This window comes from Genypterus blacodes, unplaced genomic scaffold, assembly GCF_046128005.1.
Source record: "Genypterus blacodes isolate CSIRO-AG114 ecotype Tasmania unplaced genomic scaffold, CSIRO-AGI_Gbla_v1 ptg000109l_1, whole genome shotgun sequence".
Lineage (NCBI taxonomy): Eukaryota > Metazoa > Chordata > Actinopteri > Ophidiiformes > Ophidiidae > Genypterus > Genypterus blacodes.
The window spans coordinates 73,106-97,671 of NW_027466913.1; the positions used below are offsets into that span (position 1 = coordinate 73,106).

The window sequence follows — 24,566 nt, forward strand, 5'->3', positions numbered from 1 at the left end:
ATTCTTATCGCAGCTTTGTTTTCTGGCATTCACAGCGTCTCCACTCACGTCTGTCCCCAGATGCAGAGCGCTAATTGACCCGTCTGCTTCTCCCACGTAGCTGAGTCGTATGAATGGAGGAGGCCTGCCCCCCCCGCCGACCTCCTCACACCCGGGCGGAGGAGTTTCAGGACGAGTGGCGGCTGTTTACCCCTACATCCAAGTTCCGGCTGACGGGAGACAGGAAGTGGGCTACCCCCTCCCCCCCGACCCTCCACCCAAACCCACCCCACTCAGCCACATCCGCTCCCTCTCAGGTTGGTGAGAGCCTCCGTCTGGGATTCGTACTGACTTCAGTCTTTCTAGCTGCACTGTCATACTTCTGTCTGAGCTCTAACTCTTTCTCCTTCCATTTTCTTCTCCTGTGTCTCCTCCCCTCTCATGTGTTGTTGATGGTACTGTGCTGATCCTAACTGTTGGTGTTAACGTCGTTCCTGGTTGTGTGATTGTTGTTTGTGTTGAAATGCTGTCGTTGTTGTTGATGTGATCGTCCTTGCTGTTGTGGTGTGATGTCATCACTGATGATGTTGTGGATGTTGGTGGTCGGTCTTGTTCCTGTGATTTGTGTCTGTTGTTGTTACGTCCATGGCAAATTGTTGTTTCTGTGGTCGTTGTTGTTGTTGTTGTTGTTGTTGTTGTGGGTGTGGCCATGCAGAGGATGACAGGAGTGGCACCAAGAAGCCTCCAAGCCAATGGAAAGAGTCAGATTTAGACGCCGTCCAATCAAAGCCCACTGAGAAGTGGGAGGGGCCTCCGTCCCCTCAGGGGGGCGACAGTGACAACAGTGAGTCCCTAGGAAGCAGCAGAGAGCCTCAGTCACCACTGGCTCTGCTGGTGACAGATGACTAGCACCTGTTCCTTAGCAACTGCACCCAAACGGGTCATAGAGAGGATTAATATAGTCTAGATTCTTACACCACAAGAGAACAAGAAGGAAAGTCTCCCTAAATAAACCTCAACATGTAAGGAAAGAAATAGAGATCCCTCAACTTTAAAACTTTACTTTCCCCCTCTAAATGGATTCATCTTCATACTCTCACTCAGACCACAGTAAACGTGTGTTAAAGGTGTGAATCCCTGCATGAATCTCATTGTATCTAGTTCATAATCAGTGTTTTATCCTCTAAACTTCCTCAGCCTCGTCCACCTGGTTGAACTTTACTAACAGTCTCATATCAACACACACACACACCAGCTGCTGATTTATAACTACTGCGTTTGAACAAAGTGTCTGTAAGCAGCACAGTTACATTTCCCTTTGTGTCACTAAATGCCAGCGCTCTATTAATTCCTCAGCTTATGTAATGTGGAAAAAACTTCAACCGTAATCGTGGCTACAAATAGTTGAGTGGGCAGACTGGCACAGCGACTGAATGAGAGGAAGTGTGAGATTCCAACTCTGTGTGTGTGTGTGTGTGTGTGTGTGTGTGCGTGTGTGTGTGCGTGTGTGTGTGTGTGTGTGTGTGTGTGTGTGTGTGTGTGTGTGTGTGTGTGTGTGTGTGTGTGAGAGAAAGAGATCTGAGGGTCGTGGCAGCTGCTTTTACTGCGTTGTCAGACAAATTCATCAAGCACTGTGCTCTCTAATGTAGCAGATCTAATGTAGCTCTATGCTCTGTGTGATGCTCTTTATGATGATAGTAGATTTTATTTACCGCGCTCGTATTTCACTGAATTGAATTGATTATAAAGTGGCGACAAGACCCACAAGTCCATTTCCAGACATCAGATCCTGTCCGGTCAATGTTACCGACCCATAATGAGATGAAGACAGATGACACGATGGTAGAGCATTACATCATTCACTTCATTTACTGTCTTGTCTGCATGTGAGAGACTGGATGGATCAAACTGTATCAGTGTCGTGGGCCTGAAGTCTGTTGTAGAGCTCTTCAACCCTGCTGAAATTCTGAAAACAGACTTCTTAGACTTAAGACGGTAAAAATGGTAGTGAATATGACAAAGTATTGTTTCTAGAATTCTCATTATATAACACGTATCATTTGAAACTAAGTAGTCGTGCTTTAGCTCTGTGTCTCCGTCTGCGTTGCTCGTGTTTCCTGTTGTGACTGTTTTCTTCCTGGGGTCAGCAGGTCACAGCAGCAGTTAACAGGCTGCGGCCCAGCTTACGTTAGTTAGTCTGCTAGTGCCGCAGCTGTGACGCGGTCAAACCACACTGAGCCGGGCCAAACCATTATGTAACACTGTGTTCTGACTTTCAGCTTCACCTGAGGCTATTTTAGATTATTCTCCACTCCCACAGAGAATATGGAGAAGAAAGACAATACTCAACTATAAACATGTTGAAAAGGATCTATCAGAGAGTTAATACCTCCGCCAAGACCAACCAAGCAACAGTTTGACTGTCATAGGATCAGACAAACATGATAACGTTTGTTTGTTGACTGACATAATCGCGTAGTAGTGTTAGTCTGTAAATTTGATTTTGTTAGAATCTTGCTGTAATGTGACGATTATAAGTGAGTCCAGTGTTGCATCACACCGTGCCAGCATGTTACATAACAGCCGCTCTGGTCTGACGCTCTGACTTTCCATATCCATCAGGAGCGTCTCATCACAGCAGGGGGGGCGGGGGTGGGGGGCTCATTTTCTGAGAGCGCAGCATTTTAGGGCTGAAATCAGACGATGGGCTGAGTGTGTGGAACCTCCCGGGCAGCCACTTCCTGTGATCTGCGGTCTTGCAATGAGCAGCGTGGGCTCGTTTGGAATTGGAACACTCCCCTGAGTCGGGAAGAAGGACAGTTGCTCGCTTTTCCAAAAGTTCATACTGTGATTGTTTGATTTATGTGTGGCTTCATCATGACAACAACTACAGTCACCCAGTACCCACAGGCTTTGTGGTTGTGTAGATGATCACATGTACTAATTACCAGACGCTCACAGAGCCTTTACAGCGAGACGTGGCGCTGTAATCACACATCTGAACATGCAGTGTTGTTGTTAAGCAGCTAAGCTCTCCTCTTGCTGTATTATTTGCTATTTTGAGCTCAGACAGTGAAAAGAATAAGACAGGTCAGTTTAAAAATACCTTGAGTCAGTGACAAACAGTTTGTTGTTGTGCGTCCAGACCGCACTGTGGTCTCCTCTGCCTGTGCTAAATAAGGAGCTCGTTGATCCACGACAAAGATACACACACACTTGTTAAAGGTGTAAATATAAAGTTCTTATTTTAGCCTCTCAGTGCATCAATGGAACCTCAGTGTAAAAAAAAAAGATGAGCGTGTTGAAATTTAGCCAAAAATGTGCAATGGAGCCACTTCCTGTTTCTTTCTTCCTGCTTCTTCCTGTGATTCCAACCTGAGATCAGTGTAGCTGCATGACAGCATGTTTCCCTCTAACACGTTTCCTCACCTGTCTCCTGTTTTAACACGTGTGTGTTCTCCTTTTGACTCATGTTTGACTCTTCCTCTTCCTCATATTGGATTTTTTGTGTGTGACTCCATTTCTTCCTTCCTCTCCCTGTTCAGCCAGTGAAGCGTCCTGGCCGAGCCTCAGTAAGAGCATGTCAGACTGGAGGACCAACAGTCCAGACCAGGTGGGGTTTCTACACCACACCTCAGTCAGTAGACAAGACTGCAACACCCCAACAGTGAGCCGGCCTTCTAGACCCCAACTTAAGCACCCCAGGGTGTCCTTGGACCCCATTTTGAGAACCTTTCCTCTCTCTCCCTCGTCCTCCAGCTTCCCTCTGGTTATGGGACCTACCCCAGTGCCGCCCACCAGGGGGCAGGGCATCACTGTGCCACCAGCTCCCTGCCCCGCTCGGCCCCCGGTACCCTGGGCTGGCCCCGCTCCAGCGCCACCTCCTCCTCATCGTCTTCCTCGTCCTCTTCGCAGCAAATACAGCAGCGCATCTCCGTCCCTCCGTCTTCTAATCAAGGTCATTTGGGGACAAGCGCCGAGTTTAGTTTGATGAGTCAGTGATGAACTTGAAATGTGTGAATGAGGACCATGAATGTTTAATGATGAAGATGCAGATGTAAACCCTTTTTAACCCTATATCTTCCTCTTCCGTCTCTGTGCTGTCAGGCTCTGCCGCCTCCCAGCCCTCCCCTCTGTCCCAGTCCCCCCAGAACGAGAGGACAGACCCTCCCCCTGCCGTGGCCGTCCGTCCTTACGTCCCGGACCACCCGTCCAGGCCCCAGTCCCCCAGGAAGGGTCCGGCCACCATGAACAGCAGCTCCATCTACAGCATGTACCTCCAGCAGCCGCAGGCCAAAAACTATGGATCTCTCAGCAACAGAGCCACGGTCAAAGCAGGTAAAGACCCCGACATGAAGCCTGCAGTGGGATCAGAGATGCTGCATGTTTTCTGCAAGAGAGATTTCAGTTCTTCTTCATGTTCTTTTCTTTTCCCAGTCTACGGTAAACCCATCCTGCCTACCTCCTCCACCTCGCCGTCCCCTGTGCCCTTCCTCCAGGGAGGAGGAGGAGGAAGAGGAGGAGGAGACGACGTTACAGACAAAGACCATGTTGCAGCAGGAAAGGGAGGAGGAAAGGTGGAAGGTGGAGACGGGCAAGTCCACCCCGGGCCCAACGTGGACAACATCCCTCGTCCCCTCAGCCCCACCAAGCTCACTCCTGTCGGTAGGCACCAGAGGATAAATCCAACGCACCCGCGAGTCGTTTCCCTGCTGTCATTTGATAATCTGTGACATTTGCCTGTAAATAAATGTCTGCTTTGCTGCTTTCTTGTGTTGATCTCTGAAACAAATTGATTCAGCCGCTGGCTCAGCTGCATTTCCAGCTTGATGAGAACACGAGGGATCAGACTCAGCTGCACTGAGGCTGAACTCATATTGAAAAATAAGCAAAAAGTGATTCTTTGGAATAAATGAGTCGATGCAATAACAGATAACAGCAGAGAGATCTTGACAGGTTCCATTTCTCTCCTCAGCCCACTCGCAGCTCCGTTACCAGAGCGATGTGGACTTGGAGGTCCTCCGCCGCCGCCTCAGCAACGCGCCGCGACCGCTCAAGAAACGCAGCTCCATCACCGAACCCGAGGGTCCACAGGGGCCCAACATCCAGAAGCTCCTGTACCAGAGGTCTGAGCCTCAGCTGAGTCTGTCTGTAAGAACAAACACAGAGTCGCTGCACTGAAGCTGATGCTGATCTCTGTTGTTCTCTGCAGGTTCAACACACTGGCTGGAGGCATGGAAGGAGTCACAGGTGAGACTGCGTAACCAATCACAGGTCTTTGTTTCCCATGAGGTCGCGTGGCGTCATGGTTACGGTTATGTCACCTTTTTTCCTCCAGGCAACACTTTCTACCAGCCTGACTGCCTGCTGGGCGACATGGACCACATCCACTCAGCAGCCAATGGAAACGTAGAGCTGAGTGACAAGCATGTGGGCGTGTCCACCCTGGAGGCTGGAGGTCAAAGCCAGGTCTCAGACTCCCACCGTCTGTCCCCGGCGTCCGTGGCCGTGGAAACACCCAAAGAAACGTCGGCACCAGCGGAAGTGACCCACAGCGCGTCTCCGTCCACTCAACGCCGTCCGTCCCCCTCAAACGATCGTCCAGAAGACCTGAACAACAACAACCACCGTAGAGGCTCCAGTCCTCCTCAGAACTCTGTAGGCCACGCCCCCCCTTCTCCCTCGCCCCCCGCCCCACCTGCCCAGCCTAAGGTAAGGTAACAGAACGACTCCTCCCTGTGTAAGCTGCCACGTGCCGACCCAGCATGCGACTCAGACTCAGACTTCCTGTTCTCCTCCCGTGTGCTGCAGGTTAAACGCACCAACCTGAAGAAGCCGTCGTCTGAGCGAACGGGACACGGCCTGAGAGTGAAGTTCAACCCTCTGGCTCTGCTGCTGGACGCGTCTCTGGAGGGAGAGTTTGATCTGGTGCAGAGAATCATATATGAGGTACACACAGCTTATATGTGGATACACTGGTGTGACGAGACAACAAAGGCCAGATTCCATTACTTGGAGTCTTTTCTGTCGCAATTTTTGATTTCCGATTAGAATCTGCATCATTTGTCAAGCGGCCATACTCACATTCTACGTCACAGCCTGTTAAACACACACACACACACACACACACACACACACACACACACACCGTCTCTGCCTTCTCTCACTAAGCATTTGGACTGAAGTAGACACAGAGTGTAGTTTGTATTCTCGGGGTAACGATTCAGAAGCTTCACACCCTGAGGCGGTTCAATGTTCTTGAGTTTTATTGAGTGAAATCGTCCTCTTGGCTCTCGCAGTGTCCACTTCTCTACCACAGTTCAATGTTCAGGGTTTCAGGATAAAAGGAATCCCTGTGTGGTCTAACAGGTCTCCTCTGTCTCCTCTGTCCTCGTCCCCTCAGGTGGAGAATCCCAGCATGCCCAACGACGAAGGTATAACTCCTCTTCACAACGCGGTGTGTGCCGGCCATCACCACATCGTTAAGTTCCTGCTGGACTTTGGAGTGAACGTCAACGCTGCAGACAGTGACGGATGGTCTGTACCTCCAAACGATCAATCACCTCCAAACTCTCCTCTAATAACACAACAGAAGCAGGCAGCAGACTGAGCCAGAGCTTATTTAGAAACCATGCTGTGACTCAGCAGGGAGGAAAGCATTCAGATGGATAACAAGGCGCCGACAGAGCCGCTGTGTCGAGAGCAAAGAGGAAAGAAACTCAGAATATCAAAACCAGAGTCTCTATCACATGTTACAAGAGCTTGTGAGGGTCTCGTTTGATTTTCAACTCTTTCTCATTCGCATTTGATCCATTTTTACTCTCGGTCGTTCTGTGTTTGCTTCCTCTTCCTCTGGACCTTGCTGATGACATCGCCACGCAACAGTTGCAACATCTGTGAGCAACCAGAGAAATGTTTACGTGACCCTCTTCTGTCTCTCTGCCTCCTCTCCTTCCAGGACTCCTCTGCACTGCGCCGCCTCGTGCAACAGCGTCCACCTCTGTAAGATGCTGGTGGAGTCGGGGGCGGCCATTTTCGCCACCACCATCAGTGACGTTGAGACGGCTGCGGACAAATGTGAGGAGATGGAAGAAGGCTACACACAGTGCTCCCAGTTCCTCTATGGTAAGACCAGAGGAGAGTCCATACACACTTACAGAGGCTTACAGTACATTGGACGATGGTGACCGTCAGTGTGTTGTGCTAATATTCAGTATTCAGCACACTTGAATCCTCTCAGACCACATATGAACCCGTTATTCACTGAGAGGACGTCTGTCTCACACCGGGGATGTCCTGTCTCCCTCCAGGCGTGCAGGAGAAGCTGGGCGTGATGAACAAAGGCTCGGTCTACGCCCTGTGGGACTACAACGCAACCCAGCAGGCCGACGAGCTGTCCTTCGGCGAGGGGGACGCCCTCACCGTGCTGCGTCGCCGTGACGACATCGAGACAGATTGGTGGTGGGCGCGACTGAGTGACCGCGAGGGGTACATACCCAGAAACCTGCTGGGGGTGAGACAACCAAACACACAACACACACAGATGAGGTTCCCTCTGCAAGGACGTCAACAAAAATAGAATCCAGGAGGAGAGGAGTGCAGAGTGTAGCAACATACAGTCATACAAGTCAAGACAACAAGACAACCAACATCCACAACGCACTGATGTGATTATCCAGATGTTTGTTTCTTCAGGGAATGACTGATTGTGAAGAGGAAGGTGGCGTCTTATTTAGATTTATGCTTACAGATCATCTCACAATCTGCTCAGGCACCTTGAGAACCATGTAAACATGATGTGGTGACTCTCTCTCTCTCTCTCTCTCTCTCTCTCTCTCTCTCCCCTACTCTCTCCCCCCCCCCCCTCTCTCTCTCTCCAGCTGTATCCACGGATCAAACCCAGACAGCGCTCTCTGGCTTGAAGCCCAGATCAGCAGGCACACACACACACACACGCACGCACGCAACAGGAGGGCACACGCACGCGGTGTAAAGGCACGGAACGTGGGCGAACATGTTAGCTGAGAAAGAAGGAAAGAAGTGAGAAGAAGAGATGAGTAAGCGAGCAAGCGAGTAAGAGAGGAGAGTGAGGAGGCTGAACGAGGAGATAAGGAAACCAGGATGATGGAGCTCTCACTGTTTGCCCATGATGCAACAGTGTTCTGGTTTGTTTGTGTTTCAGGCTGAACCAAGCGGACGTCTTATTGTAAAATTGTTATATACTTCCAGTGGATTGCTGCAGGGGAGATTGCCTGAATCCTTTTTTGAACAACAATTGCTTGAGAGCTCCACAGCTGCATGAGAGAAAACATCACAAACAATCACTTTGAATGCAGCATCAAGCTCCATTTCTGTTTCCCCGACTCTGAACATGAAAACGGTTCAGGAGCTCGGAATGATAAGGACCACAACCGGGTCATCAGCATGTTCACGGTGTTTGAATGCTCTTTTGTTTACCGGGTTCATCATCTGGCATTTAGAGATACAGAAATATATACAGTATATAAAAAAGGGACACAAGTGCGGCTCAGTGTCTGGCCTCTGGATCCCCATGATGCTGAGCTCACGATCTGTCCCCTTCCTCACTGAATGGGACTGAAGTATGTATTTTCATTCTGCACGCTGAAGAGATTTGGACCGATATGAAAGGAAAGTGAGATGTGATGAAATGTGAAAGTTGGAGGGAGGAAAGTGAGCAGAGGGACCGTGTGGATGTATCTGTCAGTATGAGGCTAAGGAAGAGTGATGAAAGTGTTTGATACGTGAGGCAGGAAAGGTGTTGGCAGTGCTGCTAAAGGCTAAAGGCTCAGGAGCGGAACCCATGAAGCCTTCATACTTCAGTGTTATGTCAAGAAGATGACACGAATACAAGTGTGTGTGTGTGTGTGGATATCAGCTCTGATTACAGAACAATAAAGAGCAGCGGAATAAACGTCTCAACTTTCCACTCGGGTTCCACTGTGGTGCTTCTGTCAACATCTGCAACTTCAACACGCTGCAAGAAGAGAAAACGAGAGGAACGAAGGGAAAATAAAGAATGTTGCTGGTTTATTTGTGAGGAAAAAGAGGAGAAGAGATTAAACTGAGAATATGATGTCTGTGTGAAAATCCCTTTGCCCCTTAACACATTCTATCTAGTCTAGACTGGATAGACCAGACTTTGGGGGGCTCATCCCAGGGCCGTGGTGGTTTAAGATTCTAATGATAACAGTCTGATCAAACAGCAGCAGTGCTTCCCATCTATACCTTAGTTAAAAGCAGATAGAGGAATTAGTCCTCTGTTTCAGGAATTAAAATTAAAAAACCGTCCTATGAGAACGTAAAGTCTCATTCTGTCTCATTTAATCAAAGTTGATATCAGAAGGTTGAGAAGCTCGACGCAGGGCTGAAGTGTGTTTCTTATTTGTCGCCTCTGTGGTTGGCGACTTACTTCACTTTTTCACCTTGTTTGTAAAAAAAAAAAAGTATTATTGGCCTAATTTGTTTGCTTTTATTCAAAACGAAACATTTGTATTTATTACTATTATTATTATTATGATTAGAACGATTGTTTCTGTTTATCTGGGCTGTATCAACGCTGTCGTCGCTCACTGCTGCCACCTAGTGTACAGGAAGGGTTTGACACCTGTGTCATTTCTTTGAACACAATGTGTAAAAAATATGGAGCAATAAGTGTGAGGTCTTATGTGAGAGTGACACATTGTTCGGAGGAGTGCGGATCATAACTTTGTGTATATGCAACTTGTAACTTTGCAGCTAATGTACAATAAACATAATAAAGGAATACAAATGTTAAAACTCCTTGTGTTTGTAGTCACACATCCATCCTAAGATTTACATCATGTTATTAATCAGTCAATGTTTTTACAACTCAGCAAGCCACTGGTCTCCTTTTGTTTCTATAAAATAGGTGAACTAATAAAGTGAACTTTGAACATTGTCATTATGCTGTAACTCACTTTTCCATTTTCTATCATTATTAGCCCTGGTATTGTCCTTGGGGTTCATTTGACCCCAAGGACTGGACTGGACTAAGAAAGTTGATAAAATGTGTTTTCTTTCATCAAATCATCTGAAATTTATAGGAGCTGTTTGACGTAATGCTGTTCGTGATTAGAAGAAATTTGAAGTCATTTGATTGAATTTTGGGTGTTTTATTGAATTTTATAACTCCTTTGCTCCGGGGGTCAAAATGGCCCCGAAGCACAAAGTGGTGTAATCGGGCAAAAAGTCACACCATACTGCTTTACACATACTGCTAACACATCTTTGATCTTGGATGTTTGATGTGTGTGGTCAAGCAATGGTTATTTTATAATGGGACAACAACAAGAGGTATGGGCAGCATGCGATGCCACTGACTAAGTCACTTACATTTGAGCATTAATTTCATACTAACTCATCAGCATTAATAACAGTTTCTCTCTCTCACTTCTCGCAAACATAAACCACACACCCTTACGAGTAATGGGATGTTTTTGTGTATTTTAAAGACATTACTCGTCCAAGTTTTTGTGTTTTAGTTTAAATGTATCTTGACGTTTTATGTTAGCAATGAGAAAATAAATGAAGCCTTGTGTCTGTAACCCGGTTGAAAATGTATGTTTTAGTTTGAAATTTCCCCAAATCTCTGATTAATTCATGGTAACTGTATTATTCATGTTTTGCATGTTTGGTTTTATTTAAACGCATTTTATTTTAAAGTGTCCTTACCTGTACTGTTACTTTAAGTGGTCTCGGTTTGATGACGTTTATGCAGCGCCACTCTCGGTTCGCGCCACAGAGATGAGGTCTGTCGACTCGCGTCCGGGAGACCGCGTGTTATATTTATTTTATTTGTAGGTATGTGTTCTATTAGTTCATTGTTTTCATAATTAATGCTGGTTGTGTTCCGCATTTATTAGTTCGTGTACGGTCGAGTTCATTGCGCATTTGTACATTTTATTTTGTTACATGACTTAGATGCACGTAACAAGTGCTGCGTCACTCTCGGTTCGCGCCACGCGTTACGGAGAGGAGGGCTGTTGACTCATGTTATATTTATTTTATTTGTACAGGAGACCATCTTCGGTAATAAAGAACTAAAGTCGGAACCTATGCTTACCGGGATTCTGACGGTTCTGTCCGCCACAGCATGAAACCAGACCCGCAGAAGGCATCAACAGGACGGAACACGGAGGTAGTTCTTAGCTGCTAGCTTAACCGCGCTCCAACTAAAAGGAGACAAAACCTGACATTGGTTCGTTTTCTCTGTTAATAGTCATTCATTAGTAGATTCACTGACTGGTAGTTTACGTTATGTGGTGTTGAACATTTAGGTGTATTAGTCATCTGCTGATTTGAATTAACATTTAATGACCAAATAACTCAATTTATACAAACAAGAGGATCTGTATTTGAGTTATTGATTCGTCTTATTTCGGAACCTAAAACCGTGACTTCATTCCTGAGTCAGCGTCTTTAAATGTTGATTTTAATCCTCCTTACAGGACGTTTGGACCATGTGGTTCCTTTTGGAGGAGTGAGACCCTGATGAAGATTGAAGTCATGAACCTGCAGGTGTCTGAGTCTGATCAAACAGGTGAGAAGCGGGAAATAAAAACCAAAGCTGTGGAGTTTGAGTGTTTTGAGTAGAACGATTAAAAGACTTAATGTTTTCAGTTTAACCCTTATGCCCTCCTCTGGCATGTTTCCCCCCTATTTTGCTTTTTGATATCGGGAAAACTTTGGCTGTGTTACAGCTTTTGGCATGAATTTTTGCAAGAACTCTTATTTTAAGTCACATTTTTTAAAGTTATCTTTTAAATGTGTTTTATACTTCTACTATTTATGCATTTTGCACCCTCTGGACCTCCGTGGCAGAAAAAGCCGCACACATAAAAACTGCTATAAAACCATCATACATCAATTTTTTTTCTACCTTTTTTCATAAATCTCTTACACAACTTCTTAGTTGCTCAAAACTACCAAATATTCAACAATTCTCTGGATTTTAACCCTTTAAGTGCCTGTTTAACTACTTGAAGGATTTCATTATTTATGACAAAGTAACACAAAAGGGTCATTATTTTCCATAAACTTAACAGCGATGGGGCTTTGGTGGTGATTAGAGTCTTGGATGTGTCAAAGATTAGTTATTAAAATTGATTGGATTGATTATGATTGATTATAATGGGCGGCAGTAGCTCAGTCCAAAGGGATTCAGCTTGGGAACCGGAGGGTCTCCGGTTCGAGTCCCGTATGGACCAAGTAAGTGGTCTAAGTAGCTGTTGAGTTGCCTGTTTGCCTCCAGGGCACTGCCGAGGTGCCCCTGAGCAAGGCACCGAACCCCCAACCGCTCCACGGGCGCCGTAAAATGGCTGCCCTGCACCCCCTCTATAGTGCATGTGTTTGTGTGTGATATGTAGGGGGTGCAAGACAAATATCAATTGCATGTGATTGCCGTGAATTGCATGCAACATGACAAGAATAAAGTATCTTAATCTGAATTAGTATTTTTATGTAGTATCAAATACTCCCTCTGGACACCCTCGAGGCAGAAAATGCCCCATTGACTTCCATTGAAACCACATTTTCCAATCCCATTGCCATTACTTTATAAAGTCGTGCATTCTCTAATGTCAGCATTTCATTATGAAGAAAAGTGGTGATATTTGACATTTTTAGTGTATTCCACCAGATTCAATCATTTTCCCATTGTAGGCTGATGCATGAAATTCTTGTATTTTTGACAGTTATTGTTAGTGTGTGTGTGTGTGTGTGTGTGTGTGTGTGTGTGTGCGCGCGCGCGCGCATCTGATTCATTAATGTGAACATTTATTGTGCAAACTGCAACAACTTTGAAAACTTGATCCACAAAAGAGAACAGAACATGAAAGAATATGAACAAATTTGAAACAGAAATATCCAGGCAAGAGAGACAGAGATGTGTTTAGGGATGAGGATCACTTTCACTGTTACTTACTGCTGTTCTTGTTCTTTACTTCATGCACATGAAGAATGGAAACAGTCTCCCTCCCTGTGGTGCTCGTGGCTTCACTCGGATCTCCCAGGTGAGTCCCATCAGCTGATCAGGGCTCTGACCTGGAAGCTGAATGTCAGGCGTTTGAGCAGAAGATTGGAGCGGCTGGAGGAATCCAGTACTACCACTACTACTTCGACAGTTGAAGGTGGATCAGCTTCATCACATCTTTGTGAAGTTATGGGCCTTGCCGGCCACATCGCTTTCAATGAGCCGGGCTCCAGCCTGCTGTCCAGGATCAGAGTGAAGACTTTGTCTAAGGACACCATTGCCGCCAACGTGTGATTCTTTGGTAACGACCTGCCGAAGGTTCCTATCATGGCCCTACCTCTGACTGTGGGTATGGCAACAGCCATGGACGCCAGAGAGAGACTCTGTCCTCTTGGGTTTCTTCTATTCTTGGACTTGAAGGAGGGCAGAAGTTTTTTCATTGCAGCAGTATCAGGATTCCTCAGAACAGGTCAGAAGTTATCAGCTGATTGTCTGTGACCTTTGACCCCACTGAACAGGAGCTGGGTTGTGACCTCATTTGTAAAACTAATAGTACACACACACACGCCGGCAGCCGCTTGTAGTGGCTCTGCTTTGTAGCGATCCAGACAATGCTCTATGGATTCCTCCTCATCATCTGAATCAGAAGAAAACGCAAGATGGACATCCTCCTCTTCTTTGGTGACGGCTCCTCTGTTGTCTCAGCAGGTGGTTGTTGTGCAAGTGTCTCGCTCATCAACAGGTCACGTACTGAAGCCCACACCTCACTCCTTTCATCTATTGGAAGGCACTTACGGTCTTTAAACCTAGGGTCAAGGGCAGTAGTGACCTTCAGCCATTTGAGGTTGATGCTATCCTTCCGTTGAGCTAGGTGGGAGGCAGTTGCTCAGTGGGTAGTGCTTCCGCTCGAGAACCGGAGGGTCGCCGGTTCGAGCCCCTGCCGAGGTGCCCCTGAGCAAGGCACCGAACCCTCAATTGCTCCCCTCTCTGCGAAGGGTGGTAATGTAAGTCGCTTTGGATAAAAGTGTCTGCCAAATGATCGTAATGTAATGTAGGTCTGTGGTAAAGGCCTTCTTGAACCTCAGAACATAAACGGGATCATCGTCTGAGGGCTCCATAACTCTGAACAAGTGGCATAAGGCTGGCAAGACCACTGAACAGGAGACATACTCAATCACTGATGGGGTGTGGTACACCTCAGGGGGTAAACATGTTTTATCTTACTCCTCCCAGTCTTACCCACGCTGTGACCTAGTACCCGGGTCATGCATGGTTTTGTTGGTACATGGGACACAGCACAAATAATGATCCATAAATGACAGAAATGAGAAGACATTTTTCCACCGCACTAAAATAAATCAAATGATTTACACTATTCTTTGCAAATTTCAAAATTATGAAATTGTTTCCAGACACCTTCTGGACTAATCCACAATATCGGGTCACAATTGGAAAATTACGCGGTAAATGTGCTGGGAAAGCGAATGTAAACAACATGCTGGTGTCTCTCATGCAGAAGCCAGACAAGAGAAACAGGCGCCTGGTCAAAAACCTCCACATTGGATTCACTGTGTTTGAGGTAAATACTACTGTTTATTGTTTCCATGAAAGGATGTGGGCAACTTTGACTGGGACTTCCATGCACTTTGAAAATAGCCACAAATAAGTGAAACGCAAATGCACCTGTGTTGTAAAAATTTATTTTTAAATGTTGAACCCTGAACACTGAACACTGAACGAAATAGTGACCTCTTCGAACGTCTGAAGTCGGTAAATGTTGTGCTGCGAAATAACAACAAATATAAATAACAACATATATAAATTCATTGTTCATTACATCATCGAATACATTCATAAAACATGCATAACATATATTAACGTGTGTGTATAAATATATATATTGTATTATATAGTATATATTACCTCCATTTAAAGTGGGAGCTAGGGCTTCTCCTTCGGTGGTCGTGCTGATTCATCAGCCCTGCGCCTTTTAGATGCTGATGGTGGAGGTGGTGGCGGTGGTGGCGGCGGCGGTGCCGAAGCGCTGCCTCGATTTCTCCCATGCTGCGGGAGATGGCCTCCAACAGCCTCGCGGCCCTTAATGCCATTGCTCCGGCAGCCCCTGCCGCCCTGATGGCGTTCTCCAATGGAACCATCGCTCCACCACTCCCTCCAGCGGCTCCTTGTTCCTCCCCAGAACTCATGGCTTTTGGGGAAAAACAAAACAACAGTTGTATATACTATTGATATTATTGTAAACCCATAAACTATATGAGGATATATGCAAAGGTAAAAAATGAAATACTTTTAACAATTTACTTGAAAGAAGAATGGAAAAACAGTTGAGAGTGACATAAACACAACATATAAATATGAACAAGTTTAAACCTATATTTAAGCCGGCATAACTAACTAAACTATCTAAGCCTTAGATAGTTTAGTTAGTCTAAGCCTTAGATAGGTAAGTTAGTAATGCGGCTTAAATATAGGTTTAAACTGGTTTAAACTTGATGTATGATGATTTTACAGCAGTTTGTATGTGCGTGGCTTTTTCTGCCACGAAGGTGTCCAACGTTAGTAAGGGCATAAGGGTTAAAATGATAGGGGTTTTTATATGATTTTGACCCAGGAATTGAAAAGCTCAATCTACTCACAGTCAGCCGGAAATGGTTCTTTTTTTTATGGTCTGTGGAGGAACAGCACAGAAAAGATTAGACAGCAGTCACTGTGTCATTAATGGACCTGTCACTGTGCACCTGGGGGGCAGTGGCTCAGTGGGTAGTGCTTCCGCTTGGGAACCGGAGGGTCGCCGGTTCAAGCCCCTGCCGAGGTGCCCCTGAGCAAGGCACCAAATCCTCAATTGCTCCCCCCTCTGCGAGGGGTGGTAATGTAATGTAAGTCGCTTTGGATAAAAGCGTCTGCCAAATGATCGTAATGTAATGTAATACATCCAATAAAATCAAGGAGGTGAACTCCACAATTACAAACCGGAATTAAAGTTCAATCAAATGGGACGAGAGCATGGAGAGCATAACAGTTTCTCCTTGACCTGACTGGACAGTCTGAAAGATGGTGAAGGAGCACAGATAATCTCAGTTTATTGACAAAAAGTAATTATAGTAACCCATTGGTTTGTTTATCTGAACACAGAAAACAAAGTGCGCTCTAGAATTCCATAAAAAAAAAAAGATACACTCATTACTCACGCACGCACGCACGCACACAATTCCAAACAGTCATTCCAAATGTTTTAACAGGTTAGCTACCTGGTGAGTAACCTAGCCGCGCAAGCTAATTAGCGTTTAGCTGCTAAAATGGCGTTAAATAGCCGCTAATTAGCGTTAGGGTTCTGTGATGCTAAACTCCGACTCACAGAAGTTGAGCACAACAACACGCAGCAGAGCATATAAAGATTGTCATGGAGTTATTGGTTCTCTCAGCCATAACAAAATATGTAATCAAAGGAAACACTCACCGTTATTTTGTTGAGACTTCTACCTCAAGACAGAAGATGGCTGATTCTTTGCGCTTGTTTGAGAGAGAGAGAGAGAGAGAGAGAGAGAGAGAGAGAGTGAGCGAGTGAGCGAGGGAGCGCGACAAAGACAAGGAGGTCTCAATCAGATCAAAGTTTCATTTCATCTGCCATTTTGTTTTTGTTTTCCTTTCTTTTGTCAGATTTCATGTGAGCAAGTGAATTTCGGTTTAGTTTGATTTCATTTGGTATTGACGAGTGTAACCAGGTTAAAATTGTAAATATGTTTGGTTTGAAATTTCACCAAATCTTTGACCGATGTCTGGTTATTGTTGTTGGTTTGGTTTTTAACGTATTAAAGCTTCAGCTGTGCTCTGTGGACCTCGTCTCATTTCTGATGGCGACTCAGACTACCTAAGGCTTTAGAGGACCTCAGTCAGGTCCTGCAGAGGGTCCAGAGCCTCCAAGGAGCCACCGTGCACCAGAGATCATAGATTTATGTTCCACAGTTCATGTGTCCAACTGGACTGGACAGTCCGAAAGGTGGTGAAAGAGCACAGATAATCTCAGTTTATTGACAAAAAGTAATAATAGTAACCCATTGGTTTGTTTATCTGAACACAGATTACAAAGTGCTCTATAGAATTCCATAAAAAAAATAGATACACTCATTACTCACGCACGCACGCACACACACAATTCCAAACAGTCAAAAAGTGTTTTAACAGGTTAGCTACCTGGTTAGTAACCTAGCCGCGCAAGCTAATTAGCGTTTAGCTGCTAAAATAGCGTTAAATAGCCGCTAATTAGCGTTAGGGTTCTGTAATGCTAAACTCCGACTCACAGAAGTTGAGCACTACAACACGCAGCAGAGCATATAAAGTTTGTCATGGAGTTATTGGTTCTCTCAGCATAACAAAATATGTAGTCAAAGGAAACATTCACCCTTATTTTGTTGAAACTTCTACCTCAAGATAGAAGATGGCTGATTCTTTGCGCTTGTTTGAGATAGAGAGAGAGAACGAGAGAGCGAGGGAGCGCGAGACCGCGATAAAGACAAGGAGGTCTCAATCAAACCAAAGTTTCATTTTATCTGCCATTTTGTTTTTATTTTCCTTTCTTTTGTCAGATTTCATGTGAGCAAGTGAATTTCGGTTTAGTTTGATTTCATTTGGTATTGACGAGTGTAACCAGGTTAAAATTGTAAATATGTTTGGTTTGAAATTTCACCAAATCTTTGATCGATGTCTGGTTATTGTTGTTGTTTTGGTTTTTAACGTATTAAAGCTTCAGCTGTGCTCTGTGGATCTCGTCTCATTTCTGATGGCGACTCCTGAGGCTTTGGAGGACCTCAGTCAGGTCCTGCAGAGGGTCCAGAGCCTCCAGGGAGCCACCGTGCACCAGAGATCATAGATTTATGTTCCACAGTCAATGCGTCCAATCAGGAGCACAAAACTTTGATCTGTCTGGTCGGTCTTGGTTTGTTACTCGCAGGTTTTTATGTGGTGGATTTCTTGAACACAGTGTGACGCTACAGCAGGAACAGGAGTATGAACGGGAAATGACAACAGCAAGCAGAAATAAATTAAGACACGAGTGTGTTACTGTTCATTCGGTAACGCTACATCACGAACCTGACCTATGGGCGCCATGTTTGTACGGACGCCCTGATTTATTTTGACTTTATTTACTGGCGCTTTTATTTTGAAATCATCGACCAGAAGTGACCTGCCGTGTTGTTGTTCTGTCACGTGTTTAACCCACGTATAGCGCAACATAACGCCACGCTAATGTTTAACACACGAAACTCCTGAATGCGTCTGAGTCCTTCATCGTTTGTTGTCCTGACGAGAAACTTTAAATAAACGTAAGTAAACATTTATCTTTGCATATTTACGATCATTTACGAGATTCTGTGCTTCGACCTAAGATGCGCCGGTGCAGCGCTGCCACGTTAAAGTCCGTTTCTGCTTTTGTTTTAATTTATAACACACCTCAGATGATTCATTATATTATTTTTGAACTTTTCTGTGGGTGTTGCGTAACCAGCTCAGTTGTTTTCCTTACAGGTCCCGTGTTGATCTCTCTTCGGCTCTCTGTCTCCATAGTTGACTCCTTTATTGCTTTAGTAAAGGTACGTAAATGTTTGTTATCATTTATTTATCATATTGTTGTTAGTGTTATGAATAGTAATCACGAGGAAAAGCTCTACTCTTTATCATCACGGCTTTATCATCTCAGCAGAAAGCATCAGTGGACGCATCAGAAACTCGTGCTCTTTCACAAAAACCCCGATAGAGGGCGGTAGCGAGCAGAGTTCATCAAAGGTCTGACATTGATCATAAAGTCCGCAGTTTTTGCAGTATTGTGCTTAATGTACTCACATGATTGAACGTGCCCTTAACCAGACAAGATGAGTCAACACTAGAAGTTCATTTTCATATCCAAGGTGCTTCAAAGTGATGTACATAAATCACTTCAAAGACAATTGAACAGGAAATAAAAACAGAATAATTTTAAAGGCATTGGAAAGTGAAATGAGACGCCACAGAAATGTTCTGATTCACAAAGTGATGCTGGAGTGAAGAAGCTGCACACTTCTATCTCCTCTGTATTCTGTCCGGTCTGTGTTTCTGTCTCAGGCGCGTCATGTCGGAGCATTTCCACCTCAACACACCTCTGCTGGAGAGCGCCGGCATGTCCAAACGGGTCGGAACCACCGTCTACCTGAAGATGGAGAGCTCACAGCCCACCGGATCCTTCAAGATCCGTGGCATTGGACACCTCTGCCAGCAGGTACCGGCCCGGTTAGATGATACAGTATGAACTGAGAACACTCACCTTCATTCAACCTTCATCGTGTCCTTTGCAGCTCGCTTCAAAGTCCAAAGGAGTCACCTGTGCTTCAGGTGAGTTATGCTCTGATAAACTCTGTGTTCAAATGCACAATATAACACACAATCAGTACAGCCCAGTCTCATCTGCAGTGTCATGTTGTGTTATTCTGTGTCCTCTTCTAGGTGGTAGTGCCGGGCTCGCTGCATCCTTTGTAGCCAGAAAAATGTGTCTGCCAGCCACTATAGTGATTCCCACCTCCTCTCCTCAGCTGGTGGTCCAGAAGCTCCAGGATCAAGGAGCTACTGTCAAAATTACAGGCAAGGTGAAGTAAGCTATTACACGTGTAAGTAAGCTATTCCACCTGTTACAACTAATCAGTTGTAACAGGTGGAACACAAGAAATCAAATGTTTGCTTTCTTTTCTTCTGCTGCAGGTGTGGGATGACGCCAACACTGAGGCTCTCAGACTGACGGAAATTGAGGGGCTAACTTATATTCCTGCATTTGATCACCCGCTGCTATGGTACACACACACACACACACACACACACACACACACACACACACTCCTTTTATTAATAAGTATAATACTTACTTCCCTGTACTTAAACCAAACCCTCTCTGTACCTCATTCCCAACACACACACACACACACACACACACACACACACACACACACACACACACACTCACACACACACACCTCAGGCAGGGTCATGCCAGCGTCATCACGGAGGTTGCGGCCTCCCTGGGCCCCACAGTGAAGCCCGGGGCCGTGGTGCTGTCTGTGGGGGGAGGGGGGCTCCTCTGCGGGGTCGTCCAGGGCCTGATACAGGCAGGCTGGGCAGACGTGCCGATCGTCGCCGTGGAGACGGTGGGGGCCGACTGTTTCAATGCAGCAGTAAAGGCGGGGAAGGTGGTCACCCTGGATGACATCACCAGGTCAGAGGACTTAAGTTTTCTTGAATATGTCAAAGTGTTTTCAGCAAACATCTTCACCTCCGTCCGTCCGTCTTCACTCAGTGAGGCCAAGTGTCTGGGATCAAAGACAGTTTGCACCAAAGCCTTTGAGCACAGCCAGAGTAGTGAGCTGAACATCATATCTGAGGTCGTCACCGACCTGCAGGCGCTGCACGCCGTGGAAACCTTCCTAGGTCAGACCTTCATTTATTAGATTTGAATCTATCTGTGCATGCTTTGGTCTTAGTGATCTCTATGCTCATGGTGTGTGTGTGTGTGTGTGTGTGTGTGTGTGTGTGTGTGTGTGTGTGTGTGTGTGTGTGTGTGTGTGTGCGCGCGCTCCCAGATGAGGAGCGTGTGTTGGTGCAGCTGGCATGTGGAGCCGCTCTGGCAGCTGTGTACAGTGGAGTTATCCTCAGATTACAGGAGGAAGGTAAACACAGACTAAGTCACTTACATTTGAACATTCATTTCATACTAACTCATCAGCATTAATAATAGTTTCTCTCTTACACTTCTGGCATATTAAACTTTATGGATTATACATTTTCCTCACTAACTTCTTTCCTTCTAGGTCGCCTTCCAACCCCTTTGCGCCCCCTGCTGGTGATTGTGTGCGGTGGCTGCGGCATCGACATGAAACAACTGGCTAAGCTCAGAGAGAAAATACACACTTAAAGTGTGTGTGTGTGGGCTAATAAGAAATCAATAACTGTATTAATTTCATGAACTATTTTAGATGCAATCATTAGGAATCACTGCAATGAAAATGAAAATTGAAATAGTAGCAGATTGCAGGGAAACTCACTCATATTCTTATGAACGTTTAAGACACTGTCTTTTTGTTCACTTTCTTGATTTGTCCACATGGTGTCGCCCTTGCTCGTCATTCATAACAGACTACAGTACAGTGCGTTCCCATACCTGACCTGTATATTGACTAAGGCCGAGCCATAAGGGGTAATGGATTGATAGATTGATTGATAGTCAGACAAGTCATTTATCATTCTATCCGTTTTGCTTAATTAATCCTCTATACATGTCGGTAATCATGCATCCATATGTGTTAGGCTAAGGAGGAATTACTATGGAAACGGCTCCTCTGTGTTCTGTCTGAGCTGCAGAGCCTGCAGGGGAGCGATCACACACAGGCTGAGCACTGAAACACAGGGGTGAACTGATTGAACCATAGAAAAATGCATTCAATCAAGCATTTATAGGATCTTTATAATAAACAACATTCCAATAGGGATTCTATTCTTTTATTTCAAATTCAATTCATATATATGTGATCAATGTTGATGTCAGAGTCAGATTGGATTCTATATTTGTTTTTCTTGCTCTCCAAATAAAAAGAATTAAGTAACAAAATCACAGGAAGTGGAGTCTTAAAGAGATTTCTTCTAGATGACATCCCATAATGCTTTGTAGTGTGTGTGAATGGCACACTGAATACACACATCACAACTCAACCTTGAGGGGTGTTTTTTATGACCAATAAAAAACTCAGATACTTGTTGCTAAGCCATCCTGGACTCTGCCTCCGCACTACTGTGCCATGTTCTCACAACCTGCAGAGGCCGCGGCTTCCAGCTGTTTTAATTTCAATTTACCTCATATTACCTATTTTACCTCAGGGTCTACGTATAAAGTTGAACAACAACAACAACAATAATAATAATACAACCCCCCCCCCCCCCCTCTCTCTCTGTATAAAAATGATCTCCAAAATGTCCCATATTTGTATGAGCAATGTCATGTAATATATTTGCTTCAATAAAAACAAATAGCAAAAAAAATGAATGGACTGAATTCTGTCTTTAGTCTTTGTCACTTTCAGGGATCTTTGAATCAGTCGGAACCTACGCTTACCGGGATTCTGACGGTTCTGTCCGCCACAGCATGAAACCAGACCCGCAGAAGGCATCAACAGGACGGAACACGGAGGTAGTTCTTAGCTGCTAGCTTAACCGCGCTCCAACTAAAAGGAGACAAAACCTGACATTGGTTCGTTTTCTCTGTTAATAAAGTCATTCATTAGTAGATTCACTGACTGGTAGTTTACGTTATGTGGTGTTGAACATTTAGGTGTATTAGTCATCTGCTGATTTGAATTAACATTTAATGACCAAATAACTCAATTTATACAAACAAGAGGATCTGTATTTGAGTTATTGATTCGTCTTATTTCGGAACCTAAAACCGTGACTTCATTCCTGAGTCAGCGTCTTTAAATGTTGATTTTAATCCTCCTTACAGGACGTTTGGACCATGTGGTTCCTTTTGGAGGAGTGAGACCCTGATGAAGATTGAAGTCATGAACCTGCAGGTGTCTGAGTCTGATCAAACAGGTGAGAAGCAGGAAATAAAAACCAAAGCTGTGGAGTTTGAGTGTTTTGAGTAGAACGATTAAAAGACTTAATGTTTTCAGTTTAACCCTTATGCCCTCCTCTGGCATGTTTCCCCCCTATTTTGCTTTTTGATATCGGGAAAACTTTGGCTGTGTTACAGCTTTTGGCATGAATTTTTGCAAGAACTCTTATTTTAAGTCACATTTTTTAAAGTTGTCTTTTAAATGTGTTTTATACTTCTATTTATGCATTTTGCACCCTCTGGACCTCCGTGGCAGAAAAAGCCGCACACATAAAAACTGCTATAAAACCATCATACATCAATTTTTTTTCTACCTTTTTTCATAAATCTCTTACACAACTTCTTAGTTGCTCAAAACTACCAAATATTCAACAATTCTCTGGATTTTAACCCTTTAAGTGCCTGTTTAACTACTTGAAGGATTTCATTATTTATGACAAAGTAACACAAAAGGGTCATTATTTTCCATAAACTTAACAGCGATGGGGCTTTGGTGGTGATTAGAGTCTTGGATGTGTCAAAGATTAGTTATTAAAATTGATTGGATTGATTATGATTGATTATAATGGGCGGCAGTAGCTCAGTCCAAAGGGATTCAGCTTGGGAACCGGAGGGTCTCCGGTTCGAGTCCCGTATGGACCAAGTAAGTGGTCTAAGTAGCTGTTGAGTTGCCTGTTTGCCTCCAGGGCACTGCCGAGGTGCCCCTGAGCAAGGCACCGAACCCCCAACCGCTCCACGGGCGCCGTAAAATGGCTGCCCTGCACCCCCTCTATAGTGCATGTGTTTGTGTGTGATATGTAGGGGGTGCAAGACAAATATCAATTGCATGTGATTGCCGTGAATTGCATGCAACATGACAAGAATAAAGTATCTTAATCTGAATTAGTATTTTTATGTAGTATCAAATACTCCCTCTGGACACCCTCGAGGCAGAAAATGCCCCATTGACTTCCATTGAAACCACATTTTCCAATCCCATTGCCATTACTTTATAAAGTCGTGCATTCTCTAATGTCAGCATTTCATTATGAAGAAAAGTGGTGATATTTGACATTTTTAGTGTATTCCACCAGATTCAATCATTTTCCCAGTGTAGGCTGATGCATGAAATTCTTGTATTTTTGACAGTTGTTGTGTGTGTGTGCGTGTGTGTGTGTGCATCTGATTCATTAATGTGAACATTTATTGTGCAAACTGCAACAACTTTGAAAACTTGATCCACAAAAGAGAACACAACAGAACATGAAATAGGAACAAATTTGAAACAGAAATATCCAGGCGAGAGAGAGAGAGAGAGAGATGTGTTTAGGGATGAGGATCACTTTCACTGTTACTTACTGCTGTTCTTGTTCTTTACTTCATGCACATGAAGAATGGAAACAGTCTCCCTCCCTGTGGTGCTCGTGGCTTCACTCGGATCTCCCAGGTGAGTCCCATCAGCTGATCAGGGCTCTGACCTGGAAGCTGAATGTCAGGCGTTTGAGCAGATGATTGGAGTGGCTAGAGGAATCCAGTACTACCACTACTACTTTGACAGTTGAAGCTGAAGGTGGATCAGCTTCATCACATCTTTGTGTAGGTATCGGCCTTGACGGCCACATCGCTTTCAATGAGCCGGGCTCCAGCCTGCTGTCCAGGATCAGAGTGAAGACTTTGTCTAAGGACACCATCGCCGCCAACGTGTGATTCTTTGGTAACGACCTGTCGAAGGTTCCTATCATGGCCCTACCTCTGACTGTGGGTATGGCAACAGCCATGGACGCCAGAGAGAGACTCTGTCCTCTTGGGTTTCTTCTATTCTTGGACTTGAAGGAGGGCAGAAGTTTTTTCATTGCAGCAGTATCAGGATTCCTCAGAACAGGTCAGAAGTTATCAGCTGATTGTCTGTGACCTTTGACCCCACTGAACAGGAGCTGGGTTGTGACCTCATTT

General features: G+C 45.0%; 2 protein-coding genes and 1 long non-coding RNA gene across 4 annotated transcripts in view; all 3 read left to right on the forward strand.

The window, feature by feature from the left end:
• Positions 1–9,902, forward strand: part of LOC143009006 (apoptosis-stimulating of p53 protein 1-like) — a 33,868-nt gene extending 23,966 nt beyond the window's left edge. The window contains exons 11-23 of the mRNA XM_076160995.1: positions 101–296; positions 3,525–3,646; positions 3,739–3,937; positions 4,087–4,317; positions 4,417–4,644; positions 4,955–5,105; positions 5,192–5,229; positions 5,318–5,691; positions 5,791–5,928; positions 6,383–6,516; positions 6,938–7,104; positions 7,290–7,492; positions 7,860–9,902. Coding sequence (XP_076017110.1) covers positions 101–296; positions 3,525–3,646; positions 3,739–3,937; positions 4,087–4,317; positions 4,417–4,644; positions 4,955–5,105; positions 5,192–5,229; positions 5,318–5,691; positions 5,791–5,928; positions 6,383–6,516; positions 6,938–7,104; positions 7,290–7,492; positions 7,860–7,901 — 2,223 coding nt within the window. The 3' untranslated portion in view covers positions 7,902–9,902. The remainder of the gene's footprint in view (positions 1–100; positions 297–3,524; positions 3,647–3,738; positions 3,938–4,086; positions 4,318–4,416; positions 4,645–4,954; positions 5,106–5,191; positions 5,230–5,317; positions 5,692–5,790; positions 5,929–6,382; positions 6,517–6,937; positions 7,105–7,289; positions 7,493–7,859) is intronic.
• LOC143009008 (serine dehydratase-like) lies at positions 42–22,006 on the forward strand. Of its 2 annotated transcripts, XM_076160999.1 has the most exons (11): positions 42–52; positions 18,234–18,330; positions 18,533–18,597; positions 19,106–19,259; positions 19,336–19,372; positions 19,484–19,623; positions 19,736–19,824; positions 20,010–20,243; positions 20,325–20,455; positions 20,608–20,694; positions 20,836–22,005. In XM_076160999.1, the coding sequence occupies exons 4-11, from the start codon at positions 19,113–19,115 to the stop codon at positions 20,937–20,939; spliced, it is 969 nt and encodes a 322-aa protein (XP_076017114.1). In that variant the 5' UTR covers positions 42–52; positions 18,234–18,330; positions 18,533–18,597; positions 19,106–19,112; the 3' UTR covers positions 20,940–22,005. The 2 variants fall into 2 exon arrangements, with proteins under 2 accessions (XP_076017114.1, XP_076017113.1); XM_076160998.1 differs by having other exon boundaries at positions 20,010–20,455; positions 20,836–22,006.
• On the forward strand, positions 10,756–14,708 carry LOC143009021 (uncharacterized). Its single transcript, XR_012964645.1, has 4 exons — positions 10,756–10,821; positions 11,037–11,158; positions 11,469–11,560; positions 12,978–14,708. It is a non-coding gene; the product is annotated as an uncharacterized LOC143009021 (long non-coding RNA).
• Positions 22,007–24,566: the final 2,560 nt, after the last annotated feature.

Coding starts and splice junctions, on each gene's coding strand:
- LOC143009008 (XM_076160998.1), top strand. CDS start 19,113: ATGTCGGAGCATTTCCACCTCAACACACCTCTGCTGGAGAGCGCCGGC. Junction 19,260..19,335: donor TTGGACACCTCTGCCAGCAG/GTACCGGCCCGG, acceptor TGTCCTTTGCAG/CTCGCTTCAAAGTCCAAAGG. Junction 20,695..20,835: donor CCTCAGATTACAGGAGGAAG/GTAAACACAGAC, acceptor CTTTCCTTCTAG/GTCGCCTTCCAACCCCTTTG.